This window comes from Varanus komodoensis, unplaced genomic scaffold (genome assembly GCF_004798865.1).
Source record: "Varanus komodoensis strain SLA01 unplaced genomic scaffold, ASM479886v1 scaffold2, whole genome shotgun sequence".
In the NCBI taxonomy this organism is placed as follows: domain Eukaryota; kingdom Metazoa; phylum Chordata; class Lepidosauria; order Squamata; family Varanidae; genus Varanus; species Varanus komodoensis.
Genome location: NW_025335568.1, coordinates 11220272 through 11242547, shown reverse-complemented (window position 1 = coordinate 11242547; position 22276 = coordinate 11220272). Strand labels below are relative to the sequence as shown.

General features: G+C 40.1%; 1 protein-coding gene across 12 annotated transcripts in view; it reads left to right on the top strand.

The window, feature by feature from the left end:
• The window catches only part of LIN54 (lin-54 DREAM MuvB core complex component), a 38020-nt gene extending 17710 nt beyond the window's left edge, over positions 1-20310 (top strand). For 8 of the 12 annotated variants that reach the window (XM_044428593.1, XM_044428594.1, XM_044428598.1 and 5 more), the window contains exons 4-15: positions 121-241; positions 2135-2280; positions 4568-4726; positions 5037-5253; positions 8283-8359; positions 8509-8706; positions 11407-11498; positions 12905-12976; positions 14176-14278; positions 14546-14683; positions 15653-15855; positions 16739-20310. In XM_044428593.1, the coding sequence (XP_044284528.1) occupies positions 121-241; positions 2135-2280; positions 4568-4726; positions 5037-5253; positions 8283-8359; positions 8509-8706; positions 11407-11498; positions 12905-12976; positions 14176-14278; positions 14546-14683; positions 15653-15855; positions 16739-16940 (1728 nt within the window). In that variant the 3' untranslated portion in view covers positions 16941-20310. Of the gene's footprint in view, positions 1-120; positions 242-1081; positions 1649-2134; positions 2281-4567; positions 4727-5036; positions 5254-8282; positions 8360-8508; positions 8707-11406; positions 11499-12904; positions 12977-14175; positions 14279-14545; positions 14684-15652; positions 15856-16738 lie in introns of those variants that run through there. The other 4 variants (XM_044428601.1, XM_044428603.1, XM_044428602.1 and 1 more) reach the window with 4 other exon arrangements.
• Positions 20311-22276: the final 1966 nt, after the last annotated feature.

Below are 22276 nucleotides of genomic sequence, written 5' to 3'. Positions count from 1 at the left end.
CAAGCCAGGTTGGCTAGCAAATGTCCAAGAGTCCAGATTATTTCTAGTTGAAAGAGAGCTTCAATGTTAACAAGAAAGAATAACTTCTACATTAGCTATTGGATTTCTCTTGTTTTTCAGATTGCTAAGAAAAACAGGACACCAACCTCAGCCCCAGTGATCACAAAGTTGATCTTCACAAAACCAATCAACAGTAAAGCAGTTACAGGGCAGACTACTCAAGTATCACCAGTCATTGCAGGTTATATATATATATATATAAAATATATATTTGGTTCATTATTAAATGCTATTTTTCAAGGGTGTAAAAAGTAAAAGAAGTCATAGACAGGGGCTGGGATCTAATAGATTGCCTATTTATAGGGGCTTTTTATGCTTCCTGCTCACCTCTGCTTTACCAGTATCCCTAAAGAAAGCCTTCCTGCAGCCCAGGGGTTCCTCCAGTGTGAAATTCAGTGTGAGAAGAAGAAATCATTAACTATGCTCCTGCATGTTCACAGAATAATTTTCTGAGCATAATGTTATAATCATCATCATCATCATCATCATCTTTGGATCCCAGCCACAGAGTGAATCATGCCACTCTGCTTCTCATACTGTTGTCAGTGCAGATGAAAATTGTGTCAAAATTCAGAGTCTTAAAGAACATAGAGATTACTCAGGTCATCCAAAATGCTTGCCAAACATACCAGAAATTTTGAGTTACCTCTGCCTCAGATATAAGTTGACTCTTGGTGAATACATTCAGCCAACTTACCATGTGGTTAATATGGGGAAGTGTGCCTGCTTTATAAATATCAACTCAAGTGCAGTCATTGTGCTGTCTTCAAACTATTCTTTTAGAGCTGTTGCTCCCCCCACAGTTCCTTACTGGTTCTGTTGTTAATAGGATACATTCATTAGCATCAACTGCCACTTCAAAGACATGCTATAAGCTGGCAGTCTTACCTAACTGAAGATTTTAGTTTTACATAATATGAACGACCTTTATCAAACTTCATCTGTTAAATCTATAGCCCTATTATTGTGTTAACATTTTAACTTCTTACATTATTAGAAAAGGAAATGCTGCTGTTGTTTCAGTGATCATCAAGTTAATTTCCATTTATACTTCAAGTTCAGCAATACAAATGCTGCCTGTGCAAGCGCACATACCGTGCCAGCCCCAGATCTGCTCTAGAGGGGGAACCCTTGGGTTCTGTATAAACTGCTTATGCCATTTTAGAAGATATACATTGAAATCTGTGTGGTATGATTATAATGCTGCAGAATACTATATTCTGTAGGACCAGTAATCACAGATAATTAAGCTTCCTTGTCTAGCAAGTAGGAAAAGAAAGGGGCACTTAAAGAGGCAGGGTTTACCTGTACAGCCAGTGTTCGGCAAGATGCATCTTTACAGGAATGCGCCATTTTCCTTCCACCCTGTCTCTGATTTCTAGTTGAATCTGTAATGATTTCAAGCTGAAGCCCGAAAGGAAATAAAGGTGGTGCAAGCAGGGCTGACCCTTACACAGCCTTGCCTAAGGATGTAAATAAACCCTTGTAGTTTCCATTCCAGTGCTTTTTTGGTGACAGAAGTTCTAGGACATGTGCATCCAGAGCCTAAGTGGGACTTTGTGGAACTTGTCTCTTCAGAGGATTAGCGGTTAGCAGATTTATTTTTTTGGTTTTAATTCATAACAGGAATTTCTTTCTTTCTTTTTCTTTTCTTTCTTTCTTTTTTTTGGTTAAGCATACAGAGGGAGAAGGCACATTAATCACATTAACTTTATTTCTGTTTTTTAAAAAAAATCTGGAAGTTGCTAACATGACAGAAAAAATTATCAGGCTTTTAAAATGGAAGCTTTGACTTTCAGTTGGACAGTGAACTGGTATCTAGCCAACTCTATTTTCTGTCTATTTTCAGTTTTCATTTGGGGGGTATCTTCAGTTGCATCAGTTTGTTTAAAAAAGAAAATCTAATGCATTTACTGTGCTACATGGGCAGAAGAATGTGATTAAGGCAGCATCTCATACTCAAAGGCAGAACCATGAAATGAGAGACTATTTAACAGCCATGACATGTAGCCAAGGGTGGAAAGACTGTAGCTGCTTAAATTATAAGATTGTCTCTGTGCTCTTTTTTTTATAGGTAGAGTTCTCTCACAGACTACTCCAGGAACACCTCCGAAGACTGTAACTATATCAGAAAGTGGAGTTATTGGAACTTCTTTAAGTTCTACTATCCAACAGACACCAAATAAAATAGCCATCTCACCCTTGAAGTCCCCTAACAAGGTAAACAGACTATTAGGTAACTTTGTATTGCATGTATAGCTCCTAAAGTCACTGTGAATCATGATGCTAATAAGTGTTGCATGGCCATTCTGCCATTTGCATGAAAGAATAAAAAAATGTTAAGTGTTTATCTGAAAGTTAACCCCTTAAAATCAATGTTGACTCACACTCCACAAGATTTGTAGACTGATTAACCTAATCTTCTAGCTGCCATTTCTTTTAATCACACTTTCAGTTTATCAGCAACTTTGAGGCCTACTTGGAAGCTTAATGTTTACAGCTTTTTTGATGAAATGTGATTATTGCCCAATGTGCACCGCCTGAACAGAATTCTTCAGTGAGCCTTTTCACTTTGGCAGCAGCCCTTGTCGCCCAGAGTGCTGTAACTTTTATGCAGCTTCACACTGATGCCTTTTTCTTATCAGGCATTGACAAGAGCAAGGAGGTTCTCCTACGCTAGTAACTCATTGGGATTGCTTACGTATAATGAAAACCCTTTGGTTTAAAAATTGATTGATTGTTAGGAGAGAGTGCCTCCTTTGCCTTTGATCAGCAACCCATGATAGGCCCCTGCTGAACATAATATTAGAACCCAGAGTGCTGGGTTGTTCATGGACTAAAGAACCCAATGGGTTAACTCACCAACAAACCGTGAGTAAACAAACCCAGCAGTCTACGCTTCACTACCTTGCACAACTGAAGCCAACACTAAAAGTGTAAGAGTAAAAGTGAAAGAGATGGGAATGCTGCAAGCAGCATGCATATTTTCTCCTACGAATGCACAACACCCCATTGTTTTTCATCAGGTAGGTTGCCTTTACCTATGAACCAGGTAATTTTGCCTAGTATATTTGGATGGTGCTTGCAGTTGCCACATTCATTGCTTTCGTGGCAAACTCTTAAGTGGCTTTTAGAATTAAGGTGCTGACCATCCACTAAGATGATGATAAGGCATATACCGTATGCCAGGAATGACCAAACTGAGCCTTAGGAGCCACATGCGGTTCTTTGAGTTTATTTTGTGTCTCGCCTTTTGCCACTGTAGGTGCCCACTTGCTATTCACCACCTGTTGCCACTGCCCATGGGCACCTGATTACAGCTCTCAAACATCTGACATTTACCATATGTGGCTCTTCCATTGAGCAAATCTGGCTATCCTGCTCTGTGCCCTTCATAGTTTATAAGTGAGATTTCAGTGTAAGTCCTTTAATCTTAAGCATAGTACACATGGTCAAGAGGATCATAATACTTTCCAAAGAGAAAATGCGTGTTCCATATATATGAATGAAACAAGACTGTCTTTTAGTTTTTATCTGCCGGAAGCAGCTACCTGCAGTGAACTTCAGTTGTGCGTGTAAGTTTACAAACCTTTCTAAATTGCAGAAATTGGTATTAGCCCCACAGTACACATCTTGCTTATCATACAACGTAACACACTTGGTAACACAGAGGACTTTTTAAAAATCTGGAGCTATGATGAGTCAGCCGGCATGCTGATGTGTGTAGCTCAGTCTAGTTCAGCAGTTAATTAAAACCATCCTACTTGGTCACAGAGGGCTACTTTTTATCACCTCTAGCTACTAAATGAGTAGTTAAGTACAAGCTTGACATATGTTTTCAAACTATACCTGTAAGCAGATATAAAAATAATATTGGATGCATGTTCTCAACTGTAAATATGTCCTTTCCTCCTCTCTTTCTTTTTAGGAGTAATGAACATGTCAGTCTGTCTTCATTTCTATTAGTTAGAATTTTAAGTTTTATATGTATTTCCTATGCTACAATGATCCAAATGTGTTTACAAACTTGTAGGCTTTTAAATAAATTCTTGCTGCCTTTAGCTATCATGTCATTGCCTGTTCTTAGTGGTGATTCTGTATGTCCAGGTTTGTTATTGCAAATTTACCTCTCTCGATGACCCTGAAAAGTCAGATATTTTCTAAATAAAATGCATCTCACAGGGCTATATTATATGCTTTCATATGGAAAATGCTGACATACCAACACAGTAATGTTGTTAAATAACCAGCGATTCTGGATCTAATAGTCTTGTAGGAGCTCCTCGGTTCAAATGGCTGGGTGTCTTTTTCAAAATGTAGTAAGCTGGCCCCATTATCTAAGTCTGCCTTCTGCTCTTTCTCCTCAAAAGTCCTGCCCTGGCTCCATCAAAGCATGAAAAGTTTTGCCCTCTTGCACATTTTAATAGTGTACAGATTTTGAAGCTGAAAAATTTGGGTCTATGCTTCCATTACCAACTGTTTTAACTGATGTCTTCAATTTGTCAAGCAGCTAACAGTGGTGTCGGTCGCCTCACAGCCTCCAAGTTCCCCTCAGAAAACAGTTGGTGTTCCTTTAAATGTAGCGTTGGGGCAACAGATTCTCACAGTGCAGCATTCAGCTCCCTCTTCCCCAGGAAAGGCAGTAGCTAACAATACAACTGCTCAGGTAGGCACTAACTTGTTCTGACAGAGCCTCTCCTTCAGATTGTGATTTGTAGGATTCCATAGTTTCAGACACTCTTGACTGTTTATCCAAGCTATCTTTGCTTTGGTTTTGGTAAGCTAAAAATTGCCTAAAATACCCTTGTAAATAAGCAGTGGTTTACAGCAAATAGCATGTTTCTGTATCTGTGCTTTAATCTGAAATGCCAGGAGAGATAATGCAGATTCTTACCAGAAATGGTTATATGTTTGTCAATAACAAAAAAGCTGTTGATAATCAAAACCACAAAAGTAACTTTATCATTGTTCAACAGGCTGTGAAATCTGCAGTCCAGACCCTCACTGTGGGAGGAATGAGTACATCTCAGTTCAAGACCATAATTCCCTTGGCAACAGCACCCAATGTTCAGCAAATTCAGGTACCTGGAAGCAAATTCCATTACGTCCGGCTTGTAACTGCCACAACAGCCAACAATTCATCACAGCCAGCCACTCAGAACCCCAGTACCAGCACCGCACCCCTTCAACAAGGTTAGTAGTACCTGTAGTATGATGAGTTTATGGTAAGTTTGAATGTATTTAAAAGAACTATAGCTACAAATGGGATTAGGTAAGCATTGACTAATATTGCATATTTAGCCCAGTTGCTCTGTGCAGTTTGAATGCCGACCATGAAATTAGAGAAGGTTCCTTATTTTCTAATAGTACTTGGAGGAATGGTTTAATCAAGACTATTTTGTTACTGATCTTTGCCTTCGTGTCATGTGGTCTGCAGTTCTCTTCTCAAAGAGAGAGTGCCGTGTGACTTGTGCCACATCATTTTATATTCTTTGTTCCTTAGTCAATTAAATGATCAAATTGTGACTTGCTTGCCTCTAACCTTAATTTTATTTATTTTATTTCTGTGCAGCCCAACAGCCAAAGCTCTCTGGGCAGTTCAGAGCAGTACATTAAAACTACAATTAAAATACACCATTTTAAAACATATTTAAAAGTTTACAATACAAAAATTTGAAACCAAATTTGAAATGGATTAATACATACACACACATTATAACTTGAAGTAAATCAGATACGCCCTAGTAGACTAATTGACTGTCTCTAGTAAAGGGCAGTCTTTGTGTGGCACTGAAACGATAGTAGAGTTGGCACCAGGTAGGCCACAGTGGGGAGTTCATTCCATAAGTTGGGGGCTACCACTGAAAAAGGCCCTTCTTGTTGCCACCATCCAGGCCTTGCTTGTGTGGCAGTCAGAGGTAGGCCCCAGAACTTGCTTATAGTGGCTGGGTAGATGAAGGTCAGGAGAGGCATTCTGTCAGGTGACTTGGTCCCAGGCAGTGTAAGGCTTTATAGTTTAAAACCAGCACCTTGAATTGGACTCAGAAGCATATAGGCAGCCAGTGGAAGTGCACAGAATTGGTGTTATGTGATCAGACTGTCTGATCCCTGTTATTAGTCTGACTACTGCATTTTGCACAAGCTATAGCTTCCAAACAGTCTTCACGGGCAGCCCCACATAGATTTCATTTGCTGTAATCTAGCTTAGAGATTACTAGAGCATAGATCAATATTGCAGAACACTGTGAATTTTGTCTATGAAGTGCTTTAGAAATAAAGTCTTTTGTGTTGCATTCCTTTGTCATAATAGTTTCTGTATAGCCTTAAGTGTTTGATCCTGCCTCATTTGGGAAATAAACAGGGTTGGGCCTGGTCGAAATCTGGTTGAGTGACTTAAATGTTGTGAGCTGCCCGGGGAGCTTCAGCTATGGCCAGTATAGAAATGTAACGTAATAGTAATGTGTCTAGACATAGACCAGCTATTTAGGAAACATGGGTATGATGCATGTTTTTTCCTAAAAAGCTTCTTCAAAAAAATAAAACAATTGAGTAAAACATATTAAGCGATTTGTTGATTAAAACAACAACAGAGCTGAGGCTTATCATTCTGCTTCATTATTTCATTATGAATTAGCAAATCCATTCATAAATGGCTTCTGCAACAGAATGTGGCCATCTGGCGGGCTCATAGTCACTGTTCAGCCAGCCAGTTTTCCAGTCTCGTTTCATCATCCAGCATTTTGTAGCCCCTGAGTGTACTTAGTCCTTATTGTGCTACTTCGGGTTTCCCTCCCCACCCCAGATTTTTTCCTAAGACTTCTTGTAGTCCTGTATACCATGAGGTTTCTCGGGCCTGCTGATAATTCCCTCCTTTGAATGCTCCCATTTTGGCTATGGAGGCAACAGCACTTAGGCCTAAGCATAGGAAAATGATGACACAAACGGGATTAGCAACAGAGTTGCAGTGTGGAGTCCATTCCTTTCCATTCCCCCTGTTCTCTAATCCCTTTTGTGTTCTGTTTTTTGTTTCTGTCAGCCTCGATCATAGCCAACAGTCTTATTGGGCTGTTGCTATATCATGCAGGGTTTTTTTTCCTTTTTTTTTTAATACTTCTGCAACCCTCAGATTCTCCCAAGTCTGCTGATATATTCTTCTTGGGTATGGGCATGGTAGTTGAAATGCTGGCTTCACAAACAGCACTCAGAGAATTAAATCAGAATTAGAAAAGATTGTGATGAAATTAACCTAATGCTGATTTGATCTGCCATGGTATATGGTACCCAAAATAATCTGAATTCATTTATGCCAGTTGAAATTATATTGGCGCTTCAGAATATAGATGGCCATCATAGCCTTTCAATTTTGCCTTTCTGACATGAGGCCCAGAATAGCATACTAATTGACAGGAGCAAGGGCATGGCGGACCTGGGAAAGCATTCCCATGGGACACTGGCTGCTTCAGAGATGCTCATTCAGCTTGGGCTTGGCTTGGCTCGGCTCGGCTCGAGGTCCTGGGGTGCAACAGGAGGAGGAGGAGAGGACGAGTGTCCCAGGGCTGCATCGGCCCACTCTTGAGAGTGGCCTGAGTGGGCAGCTGGGGGGTGGGTTGCAGGGAATGAGAAACTCCCAGATGTGGCTCAGCCCCTTCCTCTCCTTGGAGCTGGACCCCATGGCAAGGCACCAGCAGAGGCAAAAGGCCCATTTAGATGAGCAGCAAGCGGGCGGGGGGGGGCATGCTAGCTTACAGAGGGGCTCTCCCGAAATGATGGGACACATAAGGAGAGTTTTGAAAGGAAATCACTAGATTGGCTTGAACAAACCGCTTAGTGTATGCACAGATCCATTTCGGTGATTTGCATTTGGAAACAACAAAGAGTGTTTTGCAAGAGATACGGCCTGTGGCTGGTGTTTGTTCAAAGGAGGAAATGCGGCTTGCAACAATAACGCCCAGTATACCGCCTGTTTTTGGAGTTCATGCCATTTTTATGTTGCTGTGTTCAGAAACAATGCCTCTTTCCAACATTCTGCCGGGGTGCACCCAAAGGACAGCATTTTTTGCTGGGAGTGGCATCAGTTAAGGCAGGGGCCTCTGGTTCCTTTATAGTATGTGTAAATATTAATAATAAAGCAGGCCGACGAACCAAGGAAGTTGCTCACCGTCACCTTAATGTTGTTGTGTAGAAAGTTGCATATAGTGCCTGATGCAGTTTCTTTTGAACAGCTAAGCCAATGGTGGTGAATGCAACTCCTGTGCGGATGTCTGTCCCAATTGTTCCAGCAGCGCAGACTGTCAAACAAGTGAGTTGTGTTCATTTACTTAATACGAACCTCTAGTTTTTCATAGACGTCTTCAGTGGTTCCAGCTAATGCCTTTGCAAAACATCTTGCTGGAGATGATTAAGCTCTTTCATGCATTGGAGATACCATGAATATTTCCTTCATTACAGGTTGCACCCAAACCAATTAACTCAGCTTCACAGATTGTTACCACGAGCCAGCCACAGCAAAGACTTATTATGCCTGCCACCCCACTGCCACAGATTCAGCCAAACCTCACTAACCTTCCCCCAGGCACTGTGCTGGCCCCAGCCCCTGGCGCAGGAAATGTGGGATATGCTGTTCTCCCAGCTCAATATGTCACACAGGTACGGTGTCGGTGTGGAGTTGAAATTGACTGAAACTATTAATAATAATGTGTGGTGCTTATAATTCATACTCTTGTGAGGCTGGAAGGTTTGTGTTCATGGCTGTTTGAGAAACATGGGTTCAAATGCCCTGGTATATCTTTTTGCATACTGCATCTGTTTGTTACTAGTTTTTAACAAGGAGTAAGCACTTTGGAGTTGGAGAGAAAATTTTCTCATGTTACATTTTCTTGCTGGAGCAATCCCAGTTTCCCAAATTTTAGTAGCTTAAACATAAGGCTTTCTTCTTTGTAGATAAATACTAGAAGTCCAATTACTTGTATTATACATGAGCATTTTCAGTCTCCTATTATGAAACTTTTGGAATTTTCTCACCCTTTCTGCTCTGCTACAGCCTACATTGTTGTCATTTTTTAATATATTACTATGTAAATATATGTAAATATTTCAGGAAATCCTTACTACTAATACGTTAGTGGAATAAGGGGAGAAGATTAACGCTACATAGGATCTTCCCATTCTAGTGAATAAAGAATACAGGTTGTATCTAACATGGAGACTTAATTTTTCAGGGCACAGTAGTATGTTCTAAGACAGAATTTAAAAAAACATTGGCCTAATGCCTGGACAAACCTGTACACAAACTGGGGAATATATGTGGATTGCTGTTTTCTTTCTCTTCAAAGGTTTGGATACATTAATGGATTGCAAATCATTGCAAGTAGCACTCTTGGCAGAACTATGACATTCCCACTCTTTTATAGCCAGAAAATTAAGGAGCACATCCACAAGAAATAAGAGTTATAGTATGATGTAACTTGAGGTAGAGGGCCAGTTGGAATTTATTTGATGCAGTGCTCAAGCAGATGATATATCTTCTGCCAGGAAAGGTGATTGGGAAGAATTCAACCCACCAGCAGTTAATGGACAAAACAGACAGGAACAAAAGACTCTTCAGTAAACATTTTAAAACAAGTACAAAGACATGAAGAACCACTACTAGCCATCGCGACAGCTAAGAAAAGATTGTTGCCCAAATTATCTGTTAGCTGATGCTCATGTGGGAATATCATTTCTGTCAGTTTTAAAGAATGTAAGTCCCACTTCTGCTCCCAAATGGAAAGTGGGAATATCTCTGCTGGATGACTGAGAGAAGGGAAACAAATATGGCCTGGAGTGTTTCATTAAGTGCATTCTGAGAAGTAGATAATGAGAGATGGTGGACTGCACACAAAGTTGTGGGGTGGCAATTTTATAATACAAAAAGAAAGTCATTTGCTTCTGACTTTCTGATGTAATGAAGGCAAGATTCTGAATATGAGAACCGGAACGATCTCCTTAAAAGAGAAATTTAAAAAAAAAACCACAAAAGGCAGTAGAAGTTGACTCAACATCAGTAGAATAGAAAAGCCAATAGAAATTAGGGTAGCAAAAGGGTAAGAACATTGGAGTTATTAGACGTCTCCTCTGAAGATGTATTTTATTCTAAAGAACGTATGAAGAATTGGGAAACACAATGGACCCCTTTTCTGTAGTCCCAAAAGAAGCTCAGCAGCAACTCTTTGTAAAGATGAGAATGCATCAGAAGGGAAGTTGGAAAGCTGATTGCACAACGGGATGTTTTTTCAAAAGCAAAAAAAGCGTATTATTTTTTCATTGTAAAAAGAAATGGGAAAAAATAGAAGCCTGATATAGAAAGAGAGGGTGGGAGAAGGGAAAGCCATCTTCCTCTGATTTTGCTTTGGATTATAGATTTCCTTGCTCCAGGTTTTTTTAAGTTCATTACCATATGTTTTGAATCAACATGGGCTGGGATTTGGTAGCTGTGTTTTTTCTGGGTTAAAAAAAAATCCTTAGTCCATAGATGATTCCTTGTTTGAGATTTATTTTTAGCCTCACAAAGTGAATTTGATGGGCCCCTGTAAGGAAACCTGGTCCAGGTACGTGGAAATCTGCTAATGGTTTAATAGCAGCAGCAACCACAGAAGGACCCGAATGAATAGTACAGCTGTGGAGGAATTTAAGTAGAGGACTTAAATGAAAAACTTTCCTGTACATTCCCCAGAAAAGACAGTATAAATTAGATTCTTTGGTATTTTTTGCCATTTTTATTTGGCCATAGAAATCAGAAGTAATAAAGTAAGAGTGCTCGCCCAGCAAAACTACATATAGTATCAGCTGTGGTGTTCTAATGGCGTCTTTACAGGATTTTAGCGGAGCAGTGGGTTGTTGTACATGATGATTGCTGCTAAATTCATCTGCCACAGGCATTAAAAAAGGATAGTGGTACGTAAACATTTTATGATTAAAGACAAGCTTTTATCTAGTCATGAGCAAACAGAATCACTATACTATCATACATTACTATTTTCCCCCTTTATACCTCACTTTTTAATATGTCGTCCCTTTTAAGATTGCAAGCCTGCAGGCAGGAACTGTCTTGTTCTACTGATTTTGAGCAATCCACTCTGGGAGCCTGTTTGTCTGAGGAGCGACATAACAGTAGTGTAAATAAAACGTGTGGGTGCAAGAAAATGATTGCTATCCTGAATAACTGAGAGACGATAAAGTCCTCCTGCCTAAACTGCTAGCAGACTACATCTTTCGAATTTAAGCATAAATGTAGCTATTTATGAAAGTACTGATCTGCAAAAAAATAAAAATTCCATGTATTAACTCTGTATATATGCCTATTTTTAGCTGCAACAGTCCTCCTACGTATCCATAGCAAGCAACACCAATCTTACTGGGACATCTAGTATCCAGACACAGGCTCGACTGCCATTCAATGGGTGTGTATTGTATAGATGAATGTTTAAAAGTATGTATTCTGCACGATGTTTCAATCACATGCAAGAAGAGATAGGAGAAAGTACTGGATGTTCACCTATTTGATGTTGGATGTTCACCTATTTAGGAACTGCTGTGATCCCAGGATGCTGTTTGGAGTCATAAAACAATTTTGTTTCACAGCATGATTCTACAGTCCTGTTAGTATATTGATTAGTAGCTTACCTTGTTTCAGGCAGATAAATATTTATAGTAAAACAGGTAAAATGCTTACAAATATTAAAACTCAGTATTTTGGACCACCATCTGCCTAAAGGATATTGAAGAAGTCCTAATCAATTTCCACAAGATAGACTTGGACTTTGGTAAAATCTTCAGGGAGAGGAACCCTGCAAGGAACTTCGCTCAATACGTTGTTGGTCCTACTGATATAAAGACAGTATTTTTTGGTCAGTTTTACCAGTGGTGATATGTTTAGGTGAAAGTGGCTTTTCAGATGCTGTATAGTCCCAAGTTTTTTGATAAATAGCACAGTCTGTAGTTAATACCTGAAAAGCTTTCTGTTTAGATCAAAGGTGCAGAACCTCTTTCAGCCTGAGTGCATTTTGGAGAGGCTCTTAGGGGGCCATATTTCAGGGTGAGTGGGGTCAGAGGCAAAAGGGGCAGACAGCGTGTATTTTTAAAACTAGCATGTTTTAGCTTAAAGCTCTTACTGTGAACAATGGAAGTTTAAGTGAGGATTTTCTTTTGGAATGGGAAAAAGCTGCACAAAAGTCAGGAAATGATGAAATGATCAGTGTTTTGAGGAGAGGGGCAGGGCCACCTGGAGGGCCAGATTGAGATTCCTAGGTTTTGCTCATGGGCCGGAAGTTCTGTACCCCTGGTTTAGAGTGTGTAAGAGGAAGAGCCCACCAGCCCGCCACCTTCAGCCCACCCCAACTTTGTTTTCTGGATGAGTCTGTGACTTCGGCATGCCTGTTAACTGGAAGAAGGGAAGCCTAAAGGGAGAACTTGTGAGAAATCCAACAGGGAAGTGCCTTCTGACGACAGATAATTCTGCTGCATTTGTGGTTTTCAAGTGGCTGAAGGATCCAGTTACACCAACTGCGCGTGCAAAGCAGAATTATTTATTCCTGACAGAAGTTGACCAAAAGGAGACAAGGTCTAAGCAAGGACTTATTCAGAGAAGCAGTAGGTAGTTGCTTGTGTTTAAGTGAAGTGGGTTTACAGATTTAGCTTGGTTTATGTCAAGAACAATCGGTACAGCCCCTTGTGATGGAGGATCCTGCTCCTGTTCTGTGTGAGATAGGGTGGTCTGGATTGCAAAGGCTGCTTTGTGGGAGGTTGATTATCTGACTTTTTCGCCCACTGAGCAAAGAGGCCTAAAGCTATTATAATTGTTTTTTAGAATAATTCCCTCCGAATCAGCAAATCGTCCCAGAAAGCCATGCAACTGTACAAAATCTTTGTGTCTTAAGCTGTAAGTATATGCCTGCAAATTTCTATTGACAAATATTAAAAGCCCTGCTTTTTTCCTATTAGCAATCGAGTCCATACATTTGAACAAAGCCTGTGTTAGAGGGAAAACAAATGCAGGCCACATGTCTCAGGGATTCCAGCTATACGAAAACAGATACTGGTATCTCTTTGCACTAATGTTGTCGGTGGTGATTAAACCTGTACACTATCACTAAGTGCCATAATCATGATAGAATGGAGCCGCTTTGTGCAATATGTAGCTTGAGAACAAGATGTGTGAATGGTCTTGGAGGCAGAACATATGTGCGGTTGGTTGGCTGTGAAGGAGGTGCACAACTTTCGTCAGGCGGTCACAAGCTGCCTGCCTCTAATTACTTTCTGAAGAAGCCTTGCCCTCTTCCTTCAGGATCGAATTACAGCAGATTACATACTTCCATGCAAGGGGGCTGTCAGATGTTTGCTCTCCCTCTTGGGAGTTGCAGATACTCCATGGTTCCTGTCTTAGGATTCCCCCCCCCTTTTTTTTTTTTTTTTGCAAGGAAGCTGCAACACTTTTACTTCATGAGACAACAAACTTTGAAAGTTCCTTTTCAGCCCACTTCAGAAGCTGTTCCACCTGCCTTGGACTCCACTTGGAGGAATGGCCACAACCATCTATTCATGCTTGTGCCTACTCAAACCCCTGCTGATTCCCTTGCGCACGTTGCTCCCACTACTGGCATGATAGTGGATTTGGCGCTTCGGGGACAACCTGAAACAAATGGAAATGCCCACTTTTGGGAGAAAGCAGATCAGCATAAGGGAGCCCTGCTGACTTGCCTCCAGTTAGAAATAGGCATTTTCCCTATGAAGCCTTAAATCTCCCTTGCATAAGTGGCTCCCACTGGAACAATGGAATTGATGGGACAAATCACCTGTGGAAGACAGTCAGCACAGGTGTAAGTGCCATGTTGAATTATGCCCTTTGTGTTTGACCCAGACAAAGGTCAGGATTTGGCTCCGCCTGATTCAGTAAATTCCCCTTCTGTGCCACAGCCCATCCTATTTGGTAGGTCCCCCCGCTCCCCGTCCTCATGGAAGTTGCATCAGGGGCTACTGGAAAGAGGGGCTAAAATTTCAGTTTCTGCCAGCCTCATTACATGTCTTATGATCAGGATCTGCCCCAGTTCATTCAAGCATCATTGGGGATTTCTTTTCCAGGTATTGTGATTGCTTTGCCAATGGTGAATTCTGCAACAACTGCAACTGTACAAATTGTTATAACAACCTGGACCATGAAAATGATAGACAAAAAGCAATCAAGGTAAAATTCCATTTTTAAAAAACCTTGTACTTTAAATGGGCAAATCTTCAGGAACTCTATTTACTAGTGTTGTTGACATCCTTAAAAGTGGATTTTCCTCCTTGAATTAGTATCCTTCCTGGGAACTAGGGATATGAATCTTACCTTTCTGGATTGAATGAGAATCTCTGTAATTTCTTCCTGAAAAAGCCTAGGTTTCAGCCTCCAGCACTTGTTTACTTTTTATATATAGTGATATGTATCTGTCTGTTTGCATCTGTTTGTTAGGCCTGCCTTGACAGAAACCCCGAGGCCTTCAAGCCCAAAATAGGGAAGGGAAAAGAAGGCGAGTCAGACAGACGGCACAGCAAAGGTTGTAATTGCAAGCGGTCTGGGTGCCTAAAAAACTATTGTGAATGTTATGAGGTAAGAGTTGAAATTGGTTGTACTTCTCTCCTTTTGGGCAGCTTTTTTTTTTTCATTGCTTTCTCCGGTTCAGTCTTGCAGCATCTCCAAAGAAACGCCAATAAAAAAAACTATTTTTATGCCTTAAATGCACATCAGATACTAACCTGTGCCTATCTCATGTCTGAAGTTGTCTCTAGTCACTGAAAGCCTGCTTAAATAAAACTACCATCAGTTCTTCAGGGGAAAAAATATTCCAGGCTCTGGCTTGATTGTTAATTAAGGTTAATGCCATAGGCATACCCATACTCCCATGAAAGAAGGCCCAAGTGCAAACAGGAAACTGGCCTTGGGCCTATATGAGATGGAAATTCTTATAGTGTTTTTGCTGAAGAAATCACCTTCTGTTGTTTATTAAAAAATCTATATAGCACCCTTCTTTCTTTGGATTTCAGGTCAGTATTCATTTTTAGGTATTTTACAAATAACAATAATAAATTTGCAGTTGAATATTAAAAGCACAATCCTAGAGAAAACGCCTTGTCCAAAGAGGCATAGCTTACATGCCTAGCATGCTGGAATAATGGACATTTTTTCTAACTATAGGATTGTGCCATAGAATTAAATCTAAAAGCAACAGTGGGGAAACACAAATGTTTTTAGCTGGTGCTGAAACAATTGTAACCTAGGCATCACATAGACCTTTTTAGGAAGGCCATTCCATAATTGAAGTGACATTGCCAAGAAAGCCTTTTGTTTTCTGCTATAAGGAGCATTTGAATGCATAATACACAGGCAGGTTGAAACAAAGGTAATTATGGCAGCATTGTGTTCAGTTAAATTTATCTGGCTGGAGTTGTGCTTTGAAAAAGGCAATCACTTGGAGTGCTGTAGCAAACACATTATTCTACACTGTTATCAAATCTCCCGTGCGTGTGATTTTGCAGTACAGCATGGAATATTTTCCTTGCCTTTTCTCTCCCTTTGTAGGCAAAGATCATGTGTTCTTCAATTTGCAAGTGTATTGGCTGCAAGAACTTTGAAGAAAGCCCAGAGCGGAAGACGTTGATGCACTTGGCTGATGCTGCTGAAGTGAGAGTTCAGCAACAAACAGCTGCAAAGACAAAGCTGTCCTCACAGATCTCAGACTTGCTAACTAGGCCAGCACCCGTGCTGACCAGTGGAGGAGGAAGGTGTGTTGACCTGGGCCAGAGATGTATCTATAGTTCAGTAATTACTACTGCAGATCGAGAGGAATAGAGCGGGCACATGCTAATTAGCATGTAAGCGCGTGGCTGTGGGCTGCTGCTCAGGCTGCTGGGCTTTTCCTCTCCCCTCCTCCTCCTCCTCACTATTTTCCCAACACTTTTCTATGGCTTGCACACTCTTAAATACCATTGCTACTGCTCTTACCTTGAAATGGAAGCAGAAAATGGTGTCATAGAGCAATAGATGTCTGGGGTTTTTTTTTAATAACTTCAGATTTAATGGGCCACTACCCCTCTAAACCTGGAGAGAGAACTGCTGACAGAGTCAGGATGGATTTATAGCTGTGAAGAAGAAAGAGAAGAGGTTGAAAGCATTTCCTTGTTGAAGGAACTGCTTTGGCACTGCTAAGAATTGACTACAGACTCTGGGCTCTCCAAAGTGGTGCTTATGGGCACCAGTACCCTGCCCGGCTCCCTTCCCCTAATTTGACTTATTTATATATATCTAAAATTAAAACAATTCTTAAGCTGGAAGCCTGAAAAGTGAAGTGCTGCCCTCCAGCCCTATCTTTCTTTGGAAGCATAAAAGTAGTTTTGTGTCTTTGGAGCGCAGAACCCCTCTGAATTGTAGTTCATTTCTTGGCCAATTACTCTACTTTTAGTTTCACAGGCCTGCCTTCTAGGAAGTGTTTGTGACTGGCCATGGCGACCCTTGTGTGAGAAGCACCCATGATACGCATTCAACATTCCAAATGCATCCACTGACCTAGAGAGGTTGGGGAACTCCGACTCATCTCCATGCGATTTACGGATCGCTTGACACAATTGTATTACATATAACAGTTCAGAGTTGTTCTTTTCTTTGCAGGTTGCCCTTTACATTTGTAACAAAGGAGGTTACAGATGCAACATGTGACTGCCTACTAGCACAGGCTGAGCAGGCTGAGAAGGCAGGCAAGTCAAAGGCAGTAGCAGAACGGATGATTCTAGAGGAATTTGGACGTTGTCTAATGAGAATCATTAACTCAGCGGGAAAGTCCAAAAGTGACCCTTGTGCCATGAACTGCTGACTCTTGTAAATGTCTGTATGGGACACTAAAAGGCACACGGACACTTTTTAGTTCACAGCAGCATTCTTCACTCTTCATTTGGTGCTGCTTAGTTTCATTGGTGTATGTTAATATTGAAGCTTTGTAATGATGTATGTTAATATTGAAGCGTTAAGCTTAACTTTCTTATACTCCATAAATCTGAGATGTTTAGTTAGCTTCATTCCTTCTCTTGTAGATGATGTTATACAGGCAATTCTTTAAATTATTATTTGCAATGTATAGTGTTGAATTTTGTACGGGGGAAGGGGAGAGACATCAGTCAGTCTATCAGGAACATGTCTTGGGCAAATCTGTTTGGAATGACTAGGTATTCTTGCCACAGTAGCATCTTGGGCAGATTTTCCCAGTAAGCTGGAGCAGCCTCACAACAGATTTGCTTTGCATCCTCAGTACACCCATGGATGAGTTCATGCTTAAAGGACATCATTAAAAATAAATACGTGCTGAAAAACAATTAAAAAAGAAATGCCAGTCCATTGGTTGTCTTATTGGCTGCAGTCCTGACTTCAGTGGGCAGACTTAATTGCGTTGATCTTAATATACTAAGGATAATGCATTATAAGAGCTAAATACAGGAATATATAATACTGATATACAAAAATCAAGGTAAAAATTATATCAACTTAAAGAACCATAAAATAATCCTAAGTTTTAAAAATAATGTATGTCATATACTAAATTTTAATAAACCATTTTCATTGGTTTCAGAGATGATGAATATTTTGTTTGACAGACTTTAACTGCAGATTTTTAATATTGGTGCTATGCCCCACAGATCCCCCAAACTTTTGAAGGAACTGGAGGTAAATGTTTTTATCTGGTCTTTATCTTGAATCTAGCTCATTTCAGCAGCAACCAAGATTCCCTGTAAGTTCCTGATCACTTAAAGACTTCTGCTTGAGATATTCTAGTAGAATCATCAAAAGAACTCCTGACTCCAGTTATATTTGTAATATCTTATAACATCTCAGAAAATCTCTAAGCTCCATGCACTTCTACTGCATGAGGTTGGAAAAAAAATCCCATATTGGGGTGTATCTCCTCTGACATAAATAAGCCACTGTAACCAAGCTTGATGTAATATACCACCTAAACAGCATTTTGCAATATCATGCCTTTTAACTTAATGCTGGAAATAAGGGGGAAAGCACAGCATAACTCTTAATCCATATAAATGTGAGGTGTATTTGTTGAGTACTCCCAGCCCTTTTCCCAGATCTCCAAATACTGGAAAGCGCCCCCCCCCCCCGCCCAATCACCCATAACATCTTAAGCTAGTCTGTGTCTCTTGAGTTTCTCAAGCAACAGCTCCCCACTGCATTATACTACACACAGCAAACTATGTTTGAAGGGGTATGTTTGTGGTTAACATGCTAAATTTCATCAGTATATCTTCTTGGATCCCAGCTGGTTTCCACAAGAGTACTTAGTAATGTGCAAGGGTTGCATCAACTGTACAACTATGTGGTTTTGTTGTAAATTATATAAAGTTTGAAGGTGTACCTTTAAGGATGCGGCACATTGGATTTTTTAAAACTATGCGATAGTTATATATACCAGGGGTGGCCAAACTGAGGCTTGTGAGCTGCATGTGGCTCTTTGAGTTTATTTTGCAACTTGCAGCTCTCAAACATCTGACATTTACCACATGTGGCTCTTCCGCTAAGCGAGTCTGGCCACCCCGTTATACATATATTTGACTAGAATAATAACTAGTCACCATATGATGCTAGTACACTTGAGTCCATTGATTTCAGTTGCCTTAAGTATTGCTGCTTCTGCTGCATCAGACAACAGATACTTCCATTCAGAAATTATCTAAACCATTATCTAAAACTGCAGCTGCCTGCATAAGAAGGAAGGTTTTCCATATAAATGTTTCATTTGGGTGGAAAACAGGTAGGCAGTTGTTTGCTTGTTTTTTTCTTTTTCAGCAGAAAGCAAACCAAGTCTTTGTAGCAATTCAGCTGAGTTGTTCAAATATAGCTATATACAAATTACTTGCAAGCCATACATACTTTTTAATACTGCCTCAACTTAGCTTCTATTTTAAATATATTTTAGCAGTGCAGTTTGTTAGCCTGACACTGTATATTAAGACAAAACTTTGGTGGAACAGGAAAAAAGGATGAACAATGTTCAGATAAAAATGCTTAGAAGAATCTCTAACAAATACAACTAAAATGCTAAACATGACAGCTTGTTCTTCTATTGCAGCAATTTGTTCCATGAGTTTCATGAATGGATATAAATTCCATGTTTGAATTAGTAAGCACTTCTTAGATATCTTAATCTGCTTTGTAATAAGTATTTTTCAAAAGGGATGTTTTCTCTACATAATTGTACATATATATTCTTATTATGTAACTGTACATGTACACACATAGCAGACCTGCATATATGTACACAGAATCCTGAAAGGATTTGTTCATTTTAGATGAAATGTTTTACAAGTAGAACTCTGACTTGGAAAAAGTCAGTGTATTACTTTTCCAAGTAGATGCTGAAGACTTGCCTTTTTTTTACTAATTCCATGAGCATCCCTAGGATGAGATTTGTATAAATGTAAATTAGTGTGAGTGGAAATAATACTTGATAAGGTTATTTTTCATGCATCTTTTTGTCTAGAACTAAATTTGTGTTGAATTTTGTACATATTCTGTGTCTTATTCTAACTTGCACCTTTTTGTGATGTGTATTTATAAGTGTGCAGAAATCCTTTTGTGAAGTTTGGATTCCAGTTGTAGATTATGTATGATGGAATTGTGTGTAAAAGACTTGAAGAAGGTGCAATCAAAGATCTAGTTTTCTGTCTCTTAGAGCAAGCTTTCTCCTGTACTTAGCTTGGTTCTTCCCCTCCTCCCCTTTGTGTTTTTTTTAACATGGTCCTTTGCATGCTATTGCTGAACAAGTTCATAAAAACACATCAAGATACCGGGAACAATTTATAAAGTACTCCTACAGTGCAGCCCACTCCATTTTAGTGGAGTGCTTGCAGTATTTCTGACAAAACACAAACAGAAATCATTAGCAGGTGCCTAGCCAGAGTGCTTTTATATTGTATCCACTGTCAGCAAATTTTGAGAGGGGAGGGTTGGCTGGGGTTCATTTTCTAGTTCTGGTTTACATCTAAAATAGATTTAAATTTATATTTACTAGAACTATTCAAAGAATACACTTTTCTATATTGTAAAAACAAATGTCAGATAAATCACAGATAAAGAAAAATAAAACATTTATACTATTATGTAACAATGGACTTTGCACATTTTTCTTTAACAATCAGGAATATGAAGGCATTTTATTAAACTACCAATTCTTATTACCATTATGGCTTGATCTTGGCAATTCATTTAAGCAGAACTGGTCTTGGCTTCTAAAATATTTAAGTGATACACAAAGCAAACTTATCTTTTTTCCTAATAAGGAAAAACCCGCCCCATATAGCTTCTCTACTGACAAAGTTACCACCCACATAAGTCTTCACTGTTTACTCTCATTTGTTCCCCAGGCCAGGCTCAGTCTCTTGCAAGACTGTTGCTTCTCCTTTTAGAAAATTACAAAACAGTATCTGTCCTCAGCAAAACTCTGATCCACATTCTTGTCATCTCTGCAGTATTTTCTTTGGGCTTCTGTACTCAGCTTAGTCCGCTTAAACATATCCAGCATTTCATCACAGGACATGGCTTTTTAAAGATTTCCTTTTTGTTCCCAGATCCAGCACAAGGTCTTTCAGTATCTTCCATGGCCTTCCTTTACTTTCTCGCTTCTCCATAAATCTGGATTCATCCTTGCCTATGACCTTCACTCTTCCAGCATTACCACACTTAACTATCCGAAGGTCTCCTGTCCCCAGTACTAAAGATGACTTCTTGCATTGCTCTTCCATGCACTTCGAACTGTCTTCCAGCACACCTTTGTGGTGTTCCCTCTTCCTTCCTCCTTACAATCCACCTTTGGCACAACCTGCAGGTTCTCATACTTTCCTGTAACAGCTTAACCCCATATAACTGAAACAGCTTATGTTTAGATTGAAAATTCTTGGTTCTCTTGTTCTCTGCAAGGAACACACACAGTAGCATTATCTTGGTAATAGTGAAAACAAAAAAATATGGATAGGTCTTGTTTAAAAAAAAATCCCATTTTTTTATTGCTGCTAAACTATCGATTCAATTTGAAAACATCGGGTTCACGGAAATCATTTAAAAACTTCATGCATGATTAACAGCCCAATCCTATCTACTGGAAATAAGTCACTTGGACTTACTTTCAGAGAAGCACGAACAGGATTGCAGCCAGAAATCACAATGTATGCTGCAGAAAATGTTTTGGTTTTGAGGTACTGATGGATTTGATTATCATAGCAATCTTGGCTATCCTATTTGGCTGCCCCCTTACCCTGGCTCAGGCATGTTTCTCTTACTCTCCACCAGTAGTCTCTTCAGTCCTTTGCCATAATGCCTTACAATCTAAGAACATCAAACAAACCATTGCTCAAGAGCACAAATTTGAGAGTCCCCTTGTAGCCCGGAAGTACAAGGGAGCTGCTTCCACTAAGTGGAAATGCTTTAGGACCTCTGCCACACTTAAGCAGAAGACTGCAGCCTAGCTCACCACTAAGACGGTCTTGGCTGCTCCTGAGTTTGCCAGACAAATGCTCACCAAGGATCACCATATTTTTCTCCTGCACAGCCACAAGCTCCGCTACATGCCGAGTTGCCACAATTCCTGGTGGTCCAAGATGTCTATAATCTGACAAAGCTGAAATACATTCCTTATAAGCTTTACGAGGTGGCAAGCGTCAAGGAAGTATGCAATTTGGTGAGGAAAACTGGGAGGGTTCTGAAACATGTTCTGGATTTTGTCAGCATCCTTTTTCACCCTAACACCTTTGTCATCGCAATTCCAGGAGGAGCAGCAGCAGCTAATGTGTACAATCCTACCTAGTTCGTTTTGCTGATAGATCAGCACAAGGCCAATGACCCTGCTGACAAATACCCCAAGGGAGACCTCCAGCAACTAAAAGAACCTATTTTAGTTCTTTTAGGGTTCTTTTTAGTTCTTTCAGGGTGACGCATTCTGGGGTCACAGATGTATTGTGTGCATTGAGCAAACTTGCACCCAGATCAGCAAACACAATCGGTGGCTGTGCAGCAAGTTCCCACTCGAGCTGGATTTTGAATGCCACTCCCTCCTCTGCTAGGAAGCAATATGGGCAAGCTTTGGTATGACTCAACTCTTTGATCAAGCCAAATGAAGATAATATAGAAACAGGGTGCTTTCTCTAGTCTCCC